General features: G+C 47.8%; 1 protein-coding gene across 1 annotated transcript in view; it reads left to right on the forward strand.

Annotated features, from left to right (window-relative positions):
- Positions 1 to 4,819, forward strand: part of Grik3 (glutamate ionotropic receptor kainate type subunit 3) — a 209,028-nt gene extending 204,209 nt beyond the window's left edge. Inside the window, exon 16 of the mRNA XM_090335206.1 lies at positions 1,544 to 4,819. Coding sequence (XP_090191332.1) covers positions 1,544 to 1,738 — 195 coding nt within the window. The 3' untranslated portion in view covers positions 1,739 to 4,819. The remainder of the gene's footprint in view (positions 1 to 1,543) is intronic.
- The last annotated feature ends 14,658 nt before the right edge of the window (positions 4,820 to 19,477 follow it).

Raw genomic sequence — 19,477 nt, forward strand, 5'->3', positions numbered from 1 at the left:
AGGAGGTTCATGGTCCAGACAGCCCAGACAAACCCTACTGCGAGACCCTACTGGGAAAATAACTAAGGCAAAAAAAGGTTGGAGATGACTCAAGTGGTAGAGCACTAGCTCTGGGCAAGTACAAGATCCTGAGTTCAAACTCCGGTACTCCTGAGAGGGTGGGGGAGGTAGGGAGGGGATGGGGGAGAGGGAGGGAAAAAGAGAGAAAAAGAAAAGGAAGGAAAGGAAGGAGAGGAAGATTCTTGGGGCTGGAGGTGTCATTCCGTTGGTAGATCACTAGCCAATGATACAAAAGCACTGAGTCAAGTTCTGGTCTCAGACCTACAGCATGGATAAAAAAGAAAATTCTTTAGAATTTCCAGTTAGGATAGGACTGAACTCTAATTCCACCCAAAAGTCCATGTGGGTGAGGGGATCTCCTTTCTTTCTCTGCCCTACCGTATACATAATGACCTTTTTAGGCCATACCATGGCATTTTTCTTCCTTGGGGTCTTTGCGCTTCCTATTCTACCCATGTGTAAAGCTTTGTCTCCAGTACACTATATTATTGGCACCCTCTGGTCACTCACTCAGGCTTCAGCTCCTGTCACCCTAGCTGATCCTGTCCCCAGCCCCTCTTGATTCCAGTGACTGCCTATTTTAACAGTGATCCATTATACTCATCCCTGTTTGGCATTATGTATTTGTTCACACGTTTTGTTTCCTTTCTGTCCCATCATTAGGGCCATAGTTCCTTCAGGCCAGGATCAAATGCAGAGCTCTAAGCCTCCCACCAAGGCCAGTGCCTAGTAAATAGTAGAGTCTCTGTAGATACTTGCAGAATGTAAAAGAGCTGGCTGGAGGGAGGTGATAGTTGGCATCTAGTAGGTAAGGAAAGAGTTCAGAAAAGATCACAACTGGTCAGAGGAATTTAATGCTAATGTTCTGGCTTACTGGGGAAGTTGGGTCATCACCCACCCCCACTGCACTCCATACAAGGGCAGGACAGTATCTGCCGTTAAAGCCACCATTGTCAGATAACCGCAACAAACTTGTACATATGCTGTGTCTCTTGGCTACCTGCAGAAATCTGATCTGGAAGGAGGCCACTGCTGGCAACAGCCTGCAGGGCCCTGCCTCCCAGTTGCCCCCTTCACAATCATATGCTGGACTTCTTTCAGTGGCCCTTGATTGGAATGCCATGAGCTACCCACGCATCCATCCAGTGCCTCTGGGCCAAGCCTAGTGTTGGGGCTCTTGGGAGTGAAATCAGCTGGTTCTTGCCTTAGAGTCCAAAGCAGGTAAAATGAGCTCATTAGACTTTTAACACACATGAATCAGAGCCTCAATGTGCTCATCTGTGAAATGGGGAGAGATGAGAGCTGTTACTACCTGCTCCTTGTACTTCAGTTTCCAAACAAGCATGTGGGCTTTGCAATCTTCTTGCAGCAAGGGGGAGGGGGATAGTGAGGTGAAGGTATAGGAAAGATAGGATTGGAGGAAAGGAAGCTAGCAAAAGTTGAAGAAGCAGGCGCTACTCATGTGCCCTTTTCTCTTCTGCAGAGATCCTTCTGCAGCACGGTGGCCAATGAGATTCGTTTTTCGCTCACTTGCCAGCGTCGAGTCAAGCACAAACCACAGCCTCCCATGATGGTCAAGACAGACGCCGTCATTAACATGCACACGTTCAATGACCGCCGGCTTCCGGGCAAGGACAGCATGACCTGCAGCACATCGCTAGCCCCTGTGTTCCCCTAGGCACAGCTGGGGTGGGGACTGTAGGCCTGGCACAAGGCAGAGCAAAGCAAAGGAGACCAGAAGGGACTTCCCTAAGCCATACTGGGCTTGGGGACAGACCCTCTGTCTGCATGTTGGGCCAGGAACCCGCTGCTCTTCACCTACCTGGAAACCGGCAGGCCCCCAGGCCAGCTTCTTGGGCTTCATTCTCTTCTTGTCTCTTCTGTGGGATTCTAAAGCTGCCAGCCAAGATAGCCAAGGCCAAAGGAAGCACATGCCTCTCTCAGGCCAATCTCACCCTCCCGCCCCTCTACCCTCCTCCAGCATCAGACGTTTCTGCCATGGCCCTGTAGAGGCCACAGAAAGTGGGAGGCAGCTCTTATATTGTCATTCCCTCCCCAAGAGCCCAGATGTCCTGGGGCTTGACCGTGAGACTAGAGGCACAAACCTTGGGCGCCTTAAGGATTTTGCAGTGTGGATCTCAATGGAAGCCAACCTATATTCCTAGGCAAAGGAAGACTTTAGCCCCCCAGGGGCTATTCACATGGACTGGGGCTTTGGACTTAGCTTCATCCATGACAGCTCCTTGGCGAGACTGAAGGCAAAGCAGGAAGGAGGAGCTTGAGTATGGGAGAGAAGAGAATACACAGATCGATGTTGCCATTTTGGATTCTTGTGGACAATGCCTCAATGGCTTTCCCTCCTCTAGAAAGTCTTGAGGAATACAAATGGAGTAGTGACCACAGCAAATTCCCCTCCAGTTTCTGTCCAGAGGAGAGAAGTCCTGTTAAATCCCTTGCAAATGATGCCCAAAGACTCCACTGATATTGGAAGCCCAGCAGAAGTACAGTAGATTCTAGGAAAATCCCATGGGTCCTTGAGCCATGGGACCTTACTTTGCTGGTTACCAAGTTGTTTTCTAAACCCTGTTGGCATGCTGGAACTTGAGCTCTTTGCCATCTATTCATCAGCAACTCCTCATTCTTGTCCCGTTGAACTCAGCCTCCCTCTGTCCTCCTGCAAAGAATAGCCGAAATTGAAGTGAAAGTCAACCTCCTCAAAAGAAGGACCAGTCTCCTACTGCACAAGCTAACTTGGGGATAGGTGGGAAAATCCAGAGAAGACCCCAAATCATCTCATGGACTTGCCAAATCTGAAGCTGTTCCCTACCAAGAGAGAGAGAGAGAGAGAGAGAGAGAGAGAGAGAGAGAGAGAGAGAGAGAGAGAGAGAGAGAGAGAGAGAGAGAGAGAGAGAGAGAGAGAGAGAGAGAGAGAGAGAGAGAGAGAGAAATCATTAGGGACAGGATATCCCCGGATATCCTACAGGGTAGCTGCAGAGGTTCCCAGGATTGGGGAGGGAGAAGTTGCCTCCTGGAGAATTAACCAAAGACCCAACACAGAGACACAAGGCCGCTCTGGCCCCTTGTCTCTTATCTGGAGCAGCTACAGCCTTATGAGGCTTGGGAAAGACAGCAGAGGAGTAGCAACAAACAGAGACCCAGTGAGGGCAGGGCCAGATGACCCATGGGTCCAATCCAAGACACATACATTCTTAGAAAAGAATGAGATATGAAGGGTTAGGCACAAAGTGTCCTTAAAGAGAGCGTGATAAGGCCAGCAGGCCTCCCATGGCCAGGGATAAGGCTAATCTCTGAGCAGGGCTTTAAATTCTGGACAGAGAACAGGAGAACACCAGCCATCCCCTTTCCTCCTCTCTCCTGGTGCTGCTGAGAAGAGTGACATTTCCACCTCCAGGACCTTCTCAGCAGCGGTAATGGATGCTGTTTAGCAAAGTAGGAGAGCCATCGCGCTCCTGTGATCCAGCCTATTTCTCCTCCAGGCTGGAAGCTGCAAGACCCAACTCACTGCTTCCCCAGGCCTGGCAGCTCTGGCAGCTGTCTACGCTGGAGGAGAGAGGGCTTACATCTCGAGCAGAGCCCAGAGCATGGAATGATAGGAAAGCCATGCTGCCAGAAGGTAGGGTGTGCACACGTGTGGGTTTTTGTCTGAGTTTGTGTGAATCTGGGGACTGAGCATAAAGGACAGATATGGACTGCGGTATAGTCCAGAGCATGCAATAATAGGAGACTCCTTGGGACCTGATTGTGTGTGTGTGTGTGTGTGTGTGTGTGTGTGTGTGTGTGTGTGTGTGTGAATTGGAGACAAGGGAGACAACTCTGGACCAGCAACAGAGCCCTGTCTATGTAAAAACAGAAGAAGCCATGTTGTGATGGGGTTCTGGTGAGATGAGTATGTGTATGTGTGCATGAGTGTGCTTGTGCGTTGTGCATTTGTACAGTGAATGGTAGAGGATGAAGAGCAGGATAAAACCTGCAGCATAGCCAAATATGTGTAAAAGGAAAAGCCATGTCACCAAGGGGTCCACGTATGTGAGTGTATGTGTGTGTGTGTGTGTGTGTGTGTGTGTGTGTGTGTGTGTGTGTGTCTGTCTGTGTGTGTGTGGCATATGTACATGGATGTAGGCTTGTGTGCCCAGCCAAGAGCAGAAGGAGACCAGAATCAGACTGTCATGCTGCCTGGGATAATGCATGTTGTATGTGAGGAGCTTTGTGGGATAAGAATGTGTGTGTGCTCACGTGTGTTTGGACGTGCACCTATGATCCAGCTCACAGAGGGAGCCAACATGGACAATCAGGAAGGCAGGGCATCAGGGTCTGTTTGCACTCTTTTCTTGAAAGGAATCATGTGTCACCGACCCTCTGAGGTCATGTAGGGAGGCGCAAGAAGACAGCTAAGTAGAAGTGAAACCCATTGGTGGCTCCTGGCTGGTGGCTTCTTGGTTGTAGGTAGATTGTCCTGTTTGGAGGGAATTTTTTTTTCTTCCAGTTCCTGGTAACAGTTTGCTGCCACCAATCACGGTCATTGACCACAGTCCTGTGTTGTCCAATACAGCTCCATAGCCCATGCCCACATCATACTCATCACCCACATGGGCTTTTGTGCCTAACGCTCTCTGAATGTGTCATGTTCTTTTGAGGCTATGCACATATGTAGATTGTGATGGGAGGAGGAGAAGGAAGTGACGTGGGGGAAGAGTTTCATAAAAGGAGTCAAGAATGGTAGATCAATGAAGGTATGGTTTAACTACCCTGCCTGTGTGTCTCCAGGGTGCTCCATCTGTGAGATGGGAAGGAAGGAGGGCGACAGAGGTGTTCCCAGCAGCCCTCAGGTCTAGAGACGGGGCAGATCACAAGACATGGCCTGCACAGGTGTATGTACCGTCTACACTGAGGAGCAATGAGAAACATAAATGCTGGTTTGGATAGAGCAAAAGAAACATGCCTGAGCAGGCACCTGGCTGTCCCCTCTGGTCCTACATGCCAGTCCTGAGCAGCAGAGCATGTCATCCACCCACCCACACATACACAGTGCCAGGGCCAGCCCTCTACCTGTTCACATTGGGTAAACTATGGAGACTGCACCTCCCCAGTGCCCACCAAGGCCCTGGGGTTGCTGGATAATGAGCCTCCTGTCTGTCCAGTGAGCTGCTGCTGGTCCCTTGATGTCATGTGGCTAGGTAAGAAAACCCTGAAAGCTGTCAGGTTCAGGTGGCCCTACTTCGCCAGTGTCTCCCAAGAGGGAAAATGATCCCTTGACCAATGAGCTGAACTGTGAGTCTCAGAGGCACGGGATGGCTGTCCACTCTCAGTGCTCTCTCCCGGCTAGAAAAGCACATCCAGGCTCCTGCCGCAGGTCACAGCACAAGAAGCCACCAACCCTGGCCCAAAAAAGTTAGGCATGGCTCCCCTTCCTTAAATCCTGGGATGGAAAGGCAAAAGTCAGACCCAGGCATGCACTCACCAGGAACCAGAATATCCCTTCCTGCCTTCTTTCCAAGAAGGCCTCTGCTTCCTCCCTCCACCTGAAGCCGATCCCTCTCTGAGCCAGCCCTGCCATCTGCACCAGCATCAGAGGACAGGCCTGAAAGTGTCTGTGTGAATACCCATCCAAAAAAAAGGGTCCAATAATGTGGACACAGCTGTGTGAACCAGACCAACCCCACTGACAGATGCAAGGAATGGACCCACAGCTCCATGGATGGGTCTCTGGATTGGACACATCTGGAAATCCTAGGTCAGAACACAACTGGAACGGGCCAAGCAGTTAGCTACTGTAGAAGGAAGGCTCCTTCCCTTTGTCCTCATTCCTAGTTTGAATCAAGCTCTCATTTCAGTCCTGGAGTTGCCCTGGAGTTAAAATTGTAGCGCCAAGGTGGTGTGTGAAATCACAGAAATGTTTTAGGTAGAAGGTTAATGTTCTGTACAATATATATATATACGAATGTAAAATATATATATATGCTGTATATATGTATACATATATGCACAGTGTATATATGTCCCATATTCCCTGTGTATACAACCCTTCCCTGCACGTCTGCACACAGAGTGTACAGAACCCAGCCAGCGGGTGGGAACATGGTGAGAGACAAGCGGGGAGGGTACCATAGCAAGGTCCAAAACAGAGGTTGCTGAGCCCTCAGGACGATGCAGGCCTGAGACTCACAGCACAGGAGCACATGGGGCTGGGCTCAGGAACCTTATCTCCTGGAAGTTGTCTGCAGCCGGCTGGAAGGGGAAGATGGGGTGGGGTGGGGGAGTGATCTGGGAAATAGAATCGAGTAGCTGAACCCTGGTGCCAACATCACAGTCTCAACCCAGGGCAATCAGGAGGGAGCTGGGACCAAATGGGCTCCCACTGGTCTGTTCCCATCCCTGCCCGTGGAGCTGGGTGTCAGGCTTCATCTGCAGTGATTTGGAAGGTGGCCACGGCCTCAGGTTCTTGCCCCTCACAAAGGTGCCCACAGCACATACTTGTGCAACGTACTTGTTGAAGAGGAAGGCCCAAGGGTATTGCCCGTATGCCATGCAATAGCTTGGTGACCTAGCTATCACCCTGCTTCTAGAGCAGGGGAACCGCCAACCGCTCCTGCCCCCAGTTTGCCTGCTTTCTAGATCTAAATTCCTCAGGCCTCAAGTCAGGAGGAAGCATTTAGGAACTTGGTAAACATGCCAGCAATGAGTCTGCCCCACTCAAATGCCCTGCCCAGTTTATTTGACCCAGAGACCATTGGTCAAAGCTACCAAGGAATCAGGTGAAAGAAGATAGGCAAGCAAGAAGTTCCAGTGTCATCTGTCTGCCCTTCTCCCTGCTGTGTCTTTGCTGGCAGAGCAGTAGGCAGAAAGCCGCCCGGAGGCCTCACAAGCCTCCATCCCTGCCCTCTCCCTGCAAGTCCTGTCCTTTAGCCCCTTCACAGGTCCGAACATCTCTGGAGCATGCAAGGGAGAAATGTTCCGGACTAGGCTTTGCTTTGTGTGGTCCGCAGCCTGCCTCCTGCTTTAGCATCAGGCCATCTGTACTTTACTCCAGGTCAGCCTCTGGGACCCTGGCCAAGCCTTGCATCTGAATCCAGCCCCCGAGAAGGGTCCATTCCTGGCTCCACAGGGACCAGAGTTCTCCAGAGGCCCTCATGCCACTGTGCTCCGAAACCCCAGCCCACCTCTGCCTGGGCCTGTTTCCTGGCTGGGCCTCCGTGAGGGGGGACCTCAGTTCCCAGCCTTGGGGCTGAGCCCACTCCCCAAAAAAACACAGCACCCTGGGCTTCTGAGAGCCCTGGGCTGTCCTACCACCCAGACCAGAGTGCCTGGACACCCCACACACACTCCCATCTGACACGGTTCCCATACACTGGTCTCTGGGCCATTCAGGGGATGCCCTTTGTGGACATGCAGAATTTCTATGAATATAGTTTTTTGTAAACATTTTGTAACAATTTGGGTTTCATAGTAACTGTGTTACTTGCCAATCATTCTAGGCTGATGTAAATAAATTTCCAAACAAATCTGATTATTTTCCTTTTTAAGACACTGTGATATATCAAAGTGCACAGTTTGCTGTATGAAGTAATATGGTTTTAAATTTTAAATAAAGAAATGTTTCTAGAAAACACGACCCCCTCCCTTGAGGTGTGTCTTACGTTTCTCGTCTCTCCTTAGACCCGTAGGTGTGGGCAGTTAGTTCACTTGCGTGTCTTTCCCCAGGAATCGTGAGGCAGTGTCCTGGGCAGCAGAGCCCAGTGTTGAGCACGTGAGTGGCTCCAGCTCATACTTCTGACCGTGAGAATGTCTGACCTCTACTTTTCCCTTTTTCTTTTTTTCTTTTGTGCTGGTAATGGAGCTTGAACTCGGGGCCTCACATTCTCACTTGGCTTCTTTTTTTTGGGGGGGGGGCAGGTGTGGTTCCATTTGTAGAGCACCAGCCTTGAGAGAAAAAAAGGTAGGTGAGAGCAAAAAAACCCTGAGTTCAAGCCCCAGTACTGGCGCGCGCACACACACACACACACACACACACACGTACACACACACACACACACACACACACACACACACACACACACTGCCTCCTAGGGACGCACATCTCCCTAGCACCCCAGCACTGCTTCTGGCCACCTTGCCTGGGCGAAGACAATCTGCACCCTAAGTGTTTACTCCATTTCCATTCTCCCTACTCATGGGGCTGTTGGTGGGTTGGTTGGTTGGTTGGTTGGTTGGTGTTTTTAAACATTCGGTGATACTTGTAAGTGTGCAGTAAGGAAGATTTACTCAGGACCATTGCAGGAGATGCAGAGGAAACTACAATGATGTCTTACAATGGGGCTCATTCCAAAATATGGAAGAGACACATGGGGATTTACTGCTAAGGAGTCGGGAGGGGATCAATGCATGGGAAATGGCTGAGGGGACACAATGGATGTGAGGAGGATTCTGGCTAAATCAACCTAAAGGCAAGCCAAGGTGCTCAGAGATCACCCAGGTGAAGGTGGAGGATAAAGAACTTGGTGAGATATCAAGGCTGGGGGCTCCCACCAACCTGACTTAGCTAGGCTCGTCGCTGAATCGGATTATACAAGGGGCTTTTGCCGATGGGCCTAACAGAAGATCCAGAAGCCTGACTACAGTTTGGTCAAGCAAAAACTTCATCACGGCCAAAGCCTCCTTCAGGAAATCAAGACATCCAGGCTTTATCTGGAACATTGGGTGGAAAGAAGGATTGTGGCAAGGGTATCTAACCTCTGCCAGCTAGAGAAATAGCCCCCTTTGTCTACTGTCAGCATTATTCTTTCTGCATCCAAGCACTCATTGCAGAGCCCTGCTTATTTAGAGGTGATGGACTTAGGTTGATTCTTTTATGGTCTCTCTATCTAGGGGAGTCCCATCCCAGAGGAACCTCTTCCTATGACTTCTCACTCACAAGGAGCACAGAAGTCTGAGACCTAATGAGCTGCCTCCTGCTTCCCACAAGTCCCTGCCACCTTCAAGGGCAGGAACCTGCCCTCTCAGCAGCAGCCAGGACAAGAGACAGATACCCAGAATGGCAAACCAGTTTCACGTCAATTTAAACAGATGAACTTAGTTTATCTATTTGTGTAATGGGATACCCATTTTAGCCACCTCCAGGCCTGCCCAGGAGATACTTGTGAAAGCAGGTTTTGAGTGAGGTCAGACTCCCCTCCCTCTCTCCTTCCCTCCCTCTTTCCCTCCCTTCCCTCTCCCTCTTCCTTCCTTCTACTGCTGCCCATCCAGGTGCAAGCAAAGGAGAAGAGGAGGTGAGGATGGGGCCCTGGGAGGCTGTAGACAGCTGTACTGAGAGCCAGGCAGAGCCAGGTCCACTGCTCCCCTGGGGCTGTGATGGTTCTTCCTTGGGAAACAGCAGCGGAGTGTTTAAGAAGCATCTGTCATTATGAAAACAAAGATGCTAGGCCATTTTTTCTTTTACTATTTTTTACTGCGATTTCATTATCTTATGCAAATGAAGCTGCTGATGAAGCCTTTCTGCAGGGTAGCCCATGCTGGGACCAGCTCCACCAAGGGGATTTATTGCCTGCCTGGGCCTCCAGACCCCACGGAGATGGCATCCGGAGCAGCAGCCTCAGCCTGGAACACTCAGCTTCTCTCCAGACCAGCCCTGTCTCAGGAGCATCCCAGCCCTTACTTCAAAGGCCTAGTGGCTAGGGCCAATTCCCAATTCTCCAATAGCTGGAGCCCTTTGAAGACTGAGTTGCCAGGACCCAATAGGATACAGAGGAAAGGAAATACATTAGCTGCTTCATTCACAGGCCCAATAGGGCTACGAGGAAATAGTTTCCTTTGAGGTTGGGACTCTTCTCCCCAGAAGAAGCTCCTGAGACTTGAATACAAGGAGAAATAGGTAGCAGGGATATGAAATGCCAAAGGCAAGGCAGCCAGTGGAAGGTGCTGCGCTCTGGAAAGGAACCATGTGCCTCATCTACTGGATCGAGAGCTCTGGGAGCCAGTACAGATTCCATCCCAAAGTGAGGAGGCTGGAGAATGTGTGCTCTGGTCCTGACAATCTCTGGTTTAGAGGTAGTCAGTCTGGGTATTTATGGAATGCCACAAAGTGGCAGTGTGGGCTCTGGGTAAGACAAAGCCCCAGATAGCAGCAATGCATGTGGTGACAGTGGGGAGGCTGGGCAACTTGCATGGACATGGTAAGGGTAGAAGGCACAAGCAAGAAAGCCACAGCTCTGCTGTGACCCATTTTACCAAAGAAGAAACAGACTCAGAGAGACCACATGACTTGCCCAAGGTCCAGAATAGAGGTTAACCCTGGGATCTCTGGCTCCCTGATCAAGAAACCAACACCTGAGCACCACCTAGCCTTCAGTATGGCTCACCTAGGCCCTTGCAATCTCTGGCTCCAGGCCAGCTCCCAGGCCATTTTCTCCCAGTACAAAGTCTGCTAAGGAAGTGCATCTCCCCAGGGAGTCCTGCTGCTCTCAAATCAGAGAGAGACTCCTGCACGAAGCTTCAGGCCTTTCTTTACTTTGAGTTTGCAGTGAAGACTAGCTTCTCTTCTGCTCTTCATTACCATAACAAATTCCCAAGCCAGATTAATTTATAAAGAAAAGGGGTTTATAAAGAAACTTACAAAGCAAAGGCACCAGTGGACTCGTGCCTATAATCCAAGCTACCCAAAAGGTTGAGAAATGAGAATCCAAGTCAACCAGGGCAGGAAAGTCTATGAGATTCTTACGTCCAATGAAACAGTTAAAGAAAAAAACAGCCAGAAGTGGAGGCATGGTTGTTTAGGGAACCACCTCCCAATATCAACACTGAACATTAAATTCGCAATGCATCCCTCAGAGGACATGCTTCAAGTACACACAAACCACAGCACCCTTTTTCCCACTCAGCTTCATGTCGCTGAGATGTCTATAAACTTTGGTGACACAACCTATGGGACAGGAACATAGCCTGGGGTACAGTTGCGGGGGGGTGGCTTTCTTCTGCCAGGAGTTTCCATCCAGCTTCATATGCCCGAGGACGCAGTGGTAAGATGTAGAAAAGGTAAAGTTTCTCATTCCCATTGGCCTGTGGGTAAGGGTAAGGCCCTGGCTCTCTGTCTTCTTATATGACCCAGACCTCCACTTCTGCCCTGTAAGGCACAAGGGACAGCCCTTCTATCTGAGGACCGAAAGCTCCAGACAAGTCCAGGAGGACTTGTCATTAATAATAATATAAGCCGAGTGCTGGTGGCTCATGTCTGTAATCCTAGCTACTCAGGAGGCTGAGATGTGAGAAGAGGTTCAAAGAGTAATGACTCTTTCATGAGACTCTTGTCTCCAATTAACCAAAAGCCAGAAGTGGAGGCATGGCTTAAGTGGTAGAGTACACACCTTGAACAAAAGAGCTGGGACAGCATCCAGGCCCTGAGTTCAAGCCCCAGGATCAGAAGAAAAACAAACAATAAAACAATAATTAAAAAATTATAGCTAGTTGAGCAACAATCCTAAACATAAAACTATGCCCAGCACCCGCCTGCCTCAAACCTCTGGATTCTTACCAGAGCCCTGTGAGCTAGGAGCTGCCATTCCCATACTGCAGATGTGGAAACAGGATGAGAGGGGAAGTATTACCGTCTCACAAACACCCAGCAAGCAGCAGAATGAAACCCCTGTGTCACAGAGTTGGTAAATGAGAGAATGAAGGAAAACAGTAAATATCAATGCTGATTATAGGCACTGGGGAACTTCTTTGCTTAAAGGGTAAGAGAAAAAAATCCAAACTTGATTGGGCCAAAAAATGAGAATTACTAATTACAGTCACTCATAGGAACGACCTACCATTTAGGCCTAATTGCAGTGCAGTCCAATAACAATTATGCACATCAATAAATGTGTCAGATTAATTTGCTTGTAAGTTTTATTTGATCAGAACACTGAGCCCCATTTCTGGTTGCTCAGACTTGAGAGGTTAAAGCCATCCTGACTGTTCCTCGTGCTCACTTCCGGTTAAATGAGGAAGACTGTTGGGGCTGGAAAGGAAGTAGAAGAGGAGGAAGGAAATGCTTCCTCTTCCCTCTGTTGCAACCTGCCTGTCCTGGCAAGCTCTGGGAGAGTATTTGGCAGGGGGTCTTTGCAGGGCATGCAGAATGCATTGCACGCGTCCCCTCCCTTCCCCAATGCCAAAGGCAGCTTCCTAATTAGAACATTCATAACCCTCAGCATCTGCTCCAAGAGAAATCAGCTGCTCTAAGATAAAGAAGTCTATTAACTTTATTGCACAAAACATCAGACATGCTTTTAGACAGAGGAGCGCTGCCAAGTGAGATAAACTGCCTGGACCTGCCAGAGGGATGGGTCAGAACTTCCTCAAATCCTCACCCGAGTCCTCTAGACTCTCTTCTCCATCTGACCTATGCTGTGGGTGGTCGTTTTGTCACTCTGGGAAACTGATGCCAGGGAAATGGTAGCTTTTGAATTCAAGCTCCAATACCCAGCCTTCTCTGGGCAGACCCGCAGCCTGCTGGCTTGTCAGCCCCCAAACAACTCCATCTGATTGCCAGAACACATGGCGGCTGTCACCCATAGCTGGGCAACTTGGTCCTGCCTCAGCTGGAGTTGGATGAGCCGGTGTCACCAGAAGCAAAAGAAGCTGTGACTCGAGACAGACTTGGGAGTCGGCTATGCCTGGTGATACAGCTCAGCTTTGTCACTTGAGTCATTTTGTGATCTTACAAAAGAAAAAAAAAATGGTGTCATATCTGGAGGCTACTTTTTTTAAATAACAAAAACAAATGAACTAATGCCTACCTCTAGAATTGCTCAGCGAGCAGCATCTGACCTTGGAGAGTCTCTATAAAGGACTGCAGTGTTTCCCAGTCTCCACTACGGAAACCTAGGTGAGAGATATCCACAGCACGTGAGCACGTTTCAGCTTGGAATCAAACAGTCCCAGTTGTAATCTCAGCTCACTAGGTGACTGAATCCCTTAAGCCTTCAGTTTCCTCATCTGAAAAATGGGGCCGATCATCTCCGGCCTCTTTTTCCTTATGGGAGAGTCAAGATTACCGCTTCAGTTACTGAGGTTGGCGACCCCCAGTCTATTATTCCCCAGAGTATTGGCTACTGGTTGGATGGGCCTTCCCCAGCTCCCTAACCTGGAATCTATCTCTGCCTCAGCACCAGGCCCGCCCACATCCTCGGGGGGGGGGGGGGGCAGCCCAGCTCCAGGAGGGGAGCAGCCATGGACTCCTAGATCTGATGGATAGCTCCCCAAGCAGGCCTCCCAGACCTCCCTTCTCTGACTCAGATGCCTTCTTAATATGAATAATTAGCAGAAACACTCCGAGGGGGAGGCACAGCCACAGCAATCGACCCCAGTGATTTCTAAGCCTTGGGGAGAGCCCAATTTTGCTCCAATCCGGGTGCTGTAAATTCCCATCAAGCTAAGAAAATATAGTGCAATTTAGAAACACTGATACGGCAATAAAACACAGATCTCCGGCAAATGGAATTCGGCAACATCTAAAAATGGAGCCATACATTACTCGGCCTGTGAACTCCCTCCGGGGACGTGATGCTGGGAAAGGCTGGGGGAGCTTTATGTTCCAGTGGTTCTTCCTTTTCCTGATGGAGGCAGGGCCACCCACAGCCCATACAGGAGTCTTCCAAGCACCAAGACCCAGAAGGATCTGAAGAAAGCTCCCCACATGGAGAGGATCCGGGGCTGCCCTGTGTCAGCCAGGGGATGCTGGAGATGCATTCATGGATGGAAGGGAAAGGAAGGAGAAGAATTACTAAATGTTTTATCTAAAATATACTCACAGCTAAAATAATTGAATCTCTCAAAAACAAACCCTCAAAGAAACAACCATCCCATTAAAGGGTGAGCTAAAGACTTCAAGAGATACTTCCCTGAAGAGGAAATAAAAATGGCCTATAGACACATGAAGAAATGCTCGATATCTCTGGCCATAAAAGAAATGCAAATCAAAGCAACTCGAAGATTCCACCTCACTCCAGTTAGAATGGCCGTTATCAAGAAATTTAATAACAACAGATGCTGGCAGGGATGTGGCCAGGAGGGGTGGCTACTACACTGTTGGTGGGAGTGTAAACTCATTCAATCACTATGAAAAGCAGTATGGCAATTCCTCAGACAACACACATAGAGCTCTCCTATGACCCAGCAATCCCACACATTGGCTTTTTTTCATATTATTTTTATTGTAATTAATAGAAGGGTTACATTATATTCACCAGGTAGAAGGCGCATTACTTCTCAAACATTGATACCCTTTCTCATGTCTTGGTCCTCGTTTCCCTCCCCCAACTCCCACCCCTCATCTTGCTTTCCCCCCTTCCCTATCCTATTTCAAATAACCAAATAAGCACAGATAAAATATACCAGATAACAAGGTAAAATACTATAACCAGATGAGATAACCAAGGGACAGCAAAAGAGATGAGAAATAACATAATATGTTAAGGACAACAATCACTCATTTTATGGCTGTTGTTTCTATATCCTGGAGGTCCTTTCATTTAGCATCATCCTATATGGCCTTAGGTATCTAGGTTTTGTTCTATTGTAAATCTCTGCTAGGAGAGATCAAGGTTTCTACTGATTATGACAAATGAGGGAAATCAATGAGCCTAGGTTCCTTTGGGTCTGGCTTACTTCACTTAATATGATTCTTTCTAAGTCTTTCCATTTCCTTACAAATGGGGCAATGCCGTTCTTTCTGACAGCAGCATAGAATTCCATTGTGTATAAATACCACATCTTGTTGATCCACTCATCAACGGAGGGGCATCTGGGTTGGTTCTATCTTTGCTATGGTAAATAGTGCTGCAATGAACATCGTGCTAGTAGATTTAGTATGTCCTTGTTTCTGGATGATTGGGTAAATGCCAAGTAGTAGAGTTGCTGGGTCATAGAGGAGCTCTATGTTTAGTCTTTTGAGGAACTGCCATACTGCTTTCCACAGAGGTTGAACGAGTTTGCACTCCCACCAACAGTATAGTAGTGATCCCTCCCGGGTGGGCCTTCCTCTTAACAGTTAATTTCTCAGATCTGACACACATTGCAGTATTTTTCTCAATATGTATTGTCTATCTGTTCAAATGACATTTTTTTTCTTTCCGAAAGAATTACATGTCTTCTTTAAACAAGTCTTTTTTCTTTTTTTATTAAAGAATTTATTAATGTTGATTTTTACATTATATTTTAAATGACAAGTTTAACAAACAAGTGTTCAAGGAGGGAATCTCTATTTACAATCACTGGGACTTAGTATTTAGAACGTAATCAAAATTAGGCTAAGGGTTTGTATGTCATAGAAACATATTAATTTATGAAATAAAACATTATGTCTATAGAGTCATAGGTTTTTATGTCTATATAGTTATGTTTATATTTCCATTACCATGTCCATAGCTTTGGGTATGCAGTTATTGAGTCCTCGCTCTTGTACTCTTTGGATTTAATAACCACATATTAAGATAACATGCGCCTTTTGTTCCTTAGGTCTTGACTTGTCTCACTCAACATAATTTGCTCTAGATTCATCCACTTCCCTGTGAATACCATTATTTTATCTTGTCTGTTGGCTATGTAGAATTCTATTGTGTATATATACCACATTTTCTGTATCCATTCATCTGCAGTAGGGCATCTGGATTGTTTCCATTGCCTGGCTATTGTGAATAGTGCAGAGATGAACATAGCTGAGCAGGTGTCCTTATCATATCTTGGGTCATGATGTTCAGGATAGATGCCCAGAAGTGGTATGGCGGGATCATAGGGAAGGTCTATTTTCAGTTCTTTAAGGAACCTCCACACTGCTTTCCAGAGTGGCTGGACTAGTCTACATTCCCACCAGCAGTGTAGTAGGGTTCCTTTTTCTCCACAACCCCGCCAGCAACTGTCATTGTCTGAGTTCAAAATCTTGGCCATTCTTGTTGGAGTAAGGTGGTATCTTAGGGTTGTTTTTATTTGCATTTCTTTATGACCATAGATGATGAACATTTTCTCATATGCTTTTCTGCCATTTTAATTTCTTCTTCTGATAAGTCTCTCTTTAGTTCCCCACACATTGGCTTTTACCCAAACATCCAGAAATAAGGACATACTAAAGCCACTAGCACAACAATGCTCATTGCAGCATTATTTACCATAGCAAAGATATGGAACCAACCCAGATGCCCCTCAGTTGATGATTGGGCAAGAAGATGTGGTACAATGGAATTCTATGCTGCCATCAGAAATAATGACATCACCCCATTGGTAAGGAAATGGAAAGACTTGGAAAAAATCATATGAAGTGAAATAAGCCAGACCCAAAAGAACATAGGCTCCTGGTTTCCCTCATTTGTAATAATTAGTGCACATCTAGGACTCTCTAGCAGAGGATTACAATCGCTCAAAACCTATGTACATAAGGTCATATAGGAAGAGACTAAATGAAATGAACTCTAGGATATGGAAACAAGAGTCTCATCTTTTGTGATTGTTGTTCTTAATGAACTATGTTATTTCTCTTTTCGTTTTTTGCCCTTATAATTAATCTCATGTTATTACTGTATCTGACTTTGTTACCTGGTATATTATATATACATTTATTTGTTTATTTGAAATAGGGAAGGGAAGGGGAGAAAACAAAATGATTGGGAGGAGTTGGGGGAGGGAAATGGGGACAAAAACATGAGAAGGGGTATCAATATGTGAGAAGTAATGCACCTACTACCTGATGAATATAACTGTAACCCCTCTATACATTATTCTGACATTATTACTGGAAAAGGGACTGGAGGTATAGCTCAAGTTGCAGAATGTATGTCTAGCAAGCATGAAGCCCTGGCCGTCCCCCTTTAATCTAGTGGCTCCATTTCCCCCTCATTCGTGAGAACACACACACACACACACACACACACACACACACACACACACACACACATACACACCCTCAGTCTGGCCTTCCCACCTTTTCCTAGCTGCTCCCCACTATGAGACCACAGAGCAGAGGCAAGCATGCCTGTAGCCCTTGTCCAATGTCACTATCAAACTAAATACATCTCAAGAGTCTGTACGTGTATAGTACAGGCCAGAGACAGCTTCTCTGCTCCTCTGCAACCTACCAAGCCTGGGCTCCAAGTTGGCCCCATCAAGTTAGGGTGAAATAATAATAGCAACAACAATGTAGGGGCATCCTAGCAGTTATGTATGGAGAACAATAGAATTAGGCAGATCTGGGCAGAGCTCTAGCCATGACACCTGCTGGTTGTATGGCAACTTGTGACAGGGATTTCTTTCCGCTATGCCTCACTCTGTTTATCTGTAAAGCACAGTTAACAGGCCCTGTCTGGAAGGTCAGGGAAAGCATTTAAGTATGAGACAGTGTCCTTGGGCTCTGTGGGGGACTTCTTAACCTACCTCATCTACCATATTTTGTACATCATCTCTAGATTACTTATAATGGCTAATACAGCATGTAGAGTTGTTATGCTATAAGGCTAACAAGGACAAGGAAGTAAAAGTCAACACTTCCATTCAGCATAAATACTCTTTTCTAGTGTTTTCAGTCAGTGATTGGTTAAACCCATAATGTAGTGGTCAACAATACCTGACACATAATAGGTCCCCAACCAATACGAGGGGCAGAATAGGGCAGGCTATGCCAAGACAACAGCCAACCCCAGTATCATGGTGGCTAATGCCACGATTTTTTGGTTGTTTTTGTTGTTTGGTGTGTGTGTGTGTGTGTGTGTGTGTGTGTGTGTGTGTGTGTGTGTGTGTACTGAGGCTTGAACTCATGGCCTAGAGCAATTTTTCTCAAGGCTAGCACTCTATCACAACTCCATTTCTCACTTGCTATGATTCATTCACAGTAAGAGCCTCTCAGTCTTTTTCTGCCCAGGCTGGCCTAAATCTTGATCCTTAGCTTTCAGCCTCCTGAATAGCTAGAATTACAGAGATGAGCCACCAGTGACCAGAACACATTCCTTATTTTTGTGCATATTTATTTCTTTGTCTTCCATTGTGGAAAAACAGTGAGATGGGCTAGTTTTAAGAGTGGAGACCATCTGGGCTCTTCAATCCTAACAGAAGGCCCGCTCTGTATAGACTGAGCCAAGGAATGAATAAGCTGAAGATTGTGCTTCCTTTCTACCTCAGCCTAGGGGTGATGCGAAACCTTCCACTCACAATCAGAAACCAGAGCTGATGTGTGACTGCAGATGGAAGTCCGAGTGCCCCCCACATGCCTGGGAGAGAGAAGAGGCCAGTTGTTAGTGAGCCAAAGACTCTTCCTTCCCACCGGTGGGTGCCCATATCCACCCTGGGCTTCTTGCTCTTGTTATTCATGCTCCAGAACTGGACATTCAGAGCCTGGCACTCTTGTTTGGCTTTTATACTGAAGGCTGGTGCTCTACCACTCCAACCACTATTCTACTTCTAGCTTTTTGCTGAGTCACGGGAGATAAGCGTCTCAAGGACTGGTCTGCCTCGGCTGCTCTCACACCAGGCCCCTCAGCCTCTCGAGTAGCTACAATGACAAGCAAGCGCCACCAGCACCCGACTTCCACTCATTCTGGTGATCCAGAGCCAGCTCACACCCAGCAGGAGAGTTCCATGCCCCATCCCCTGCTTCATCTCTGCCTGTTTCCTCTGTGAGCACAGCAGAACATCAGCAGCTTCAGCTGGCCTAGGGACAATGACTCTGGCAGTGGAGCCATTTCTGGGGCCTCTTCCCACACTCCTTTCTTCTGACAGAAAGGTCATCATCAACCTGGTGATGTCTTAGCTTTCAGGTCCCCCAGCAGCTGAGTACAGTACATCTATAGGGCGTGAAAACAAACACCCGTGGTCAGAAGGAGGATCAGCATCAAGGGAAGTGCCAGAGACCTCCATTGGAACCCTAGGCCCTTGCCCAGCAAGGTGCCATCCATGGACAGATCAGGTGTTTGTACCTCCTGGAAGACATGCAAAGCTGCTTCTGGGTAAAGGGAAAAGAATGATCCTGAGGCTGATAACCGGGCCCCAGGAGTGGCCCTGACTGGAACAACAGACAGGCCCTATACCCAGACACTGAGCCATGGGTGATAGGGCACCCATCCTTGATCTCTCCATGGTAGGCAGGGGGTGGGGAGCACTGGCCCTGAGCTGTGAGTCAGGAGGGACACTTGGTGCCCTCAGGAAGAGAGAGGGGCAGAGCAGGGAAGAGGACGTACACGGCTCTTCCTATTTCTCTGTTTATTGCTTTTATTCATGGAGAGCTTATCCTCTCGTACTTAAACAGGATTTGAAGAGCTTAAAACTAAATGCATTTAAAAGCAAATGATCGTAAAAGCAACACAGCACGCAAACTATGTCAGAGGAGTACAACAGCGCAGCCCCGCCCAGGCTAACCTAGCGTTATGAAGGCAGAGCCTCCTAC

Source organism: Megascapheus bottae, chromosome 6, assembly GCF_031878675.1.
Source record: "Megascapheus bottae isolate mThoBot1 chromosome 6, mThoBot2.hap1, whole genome shotgun sequence".
Classification (NCBI taxonomy): domain Eukaryota; kingdom Metazoa; phylum Chordata; class Mammalia; order Rodentia; family Geomyidae; genus Megascapheus; species Megascapheus bottae.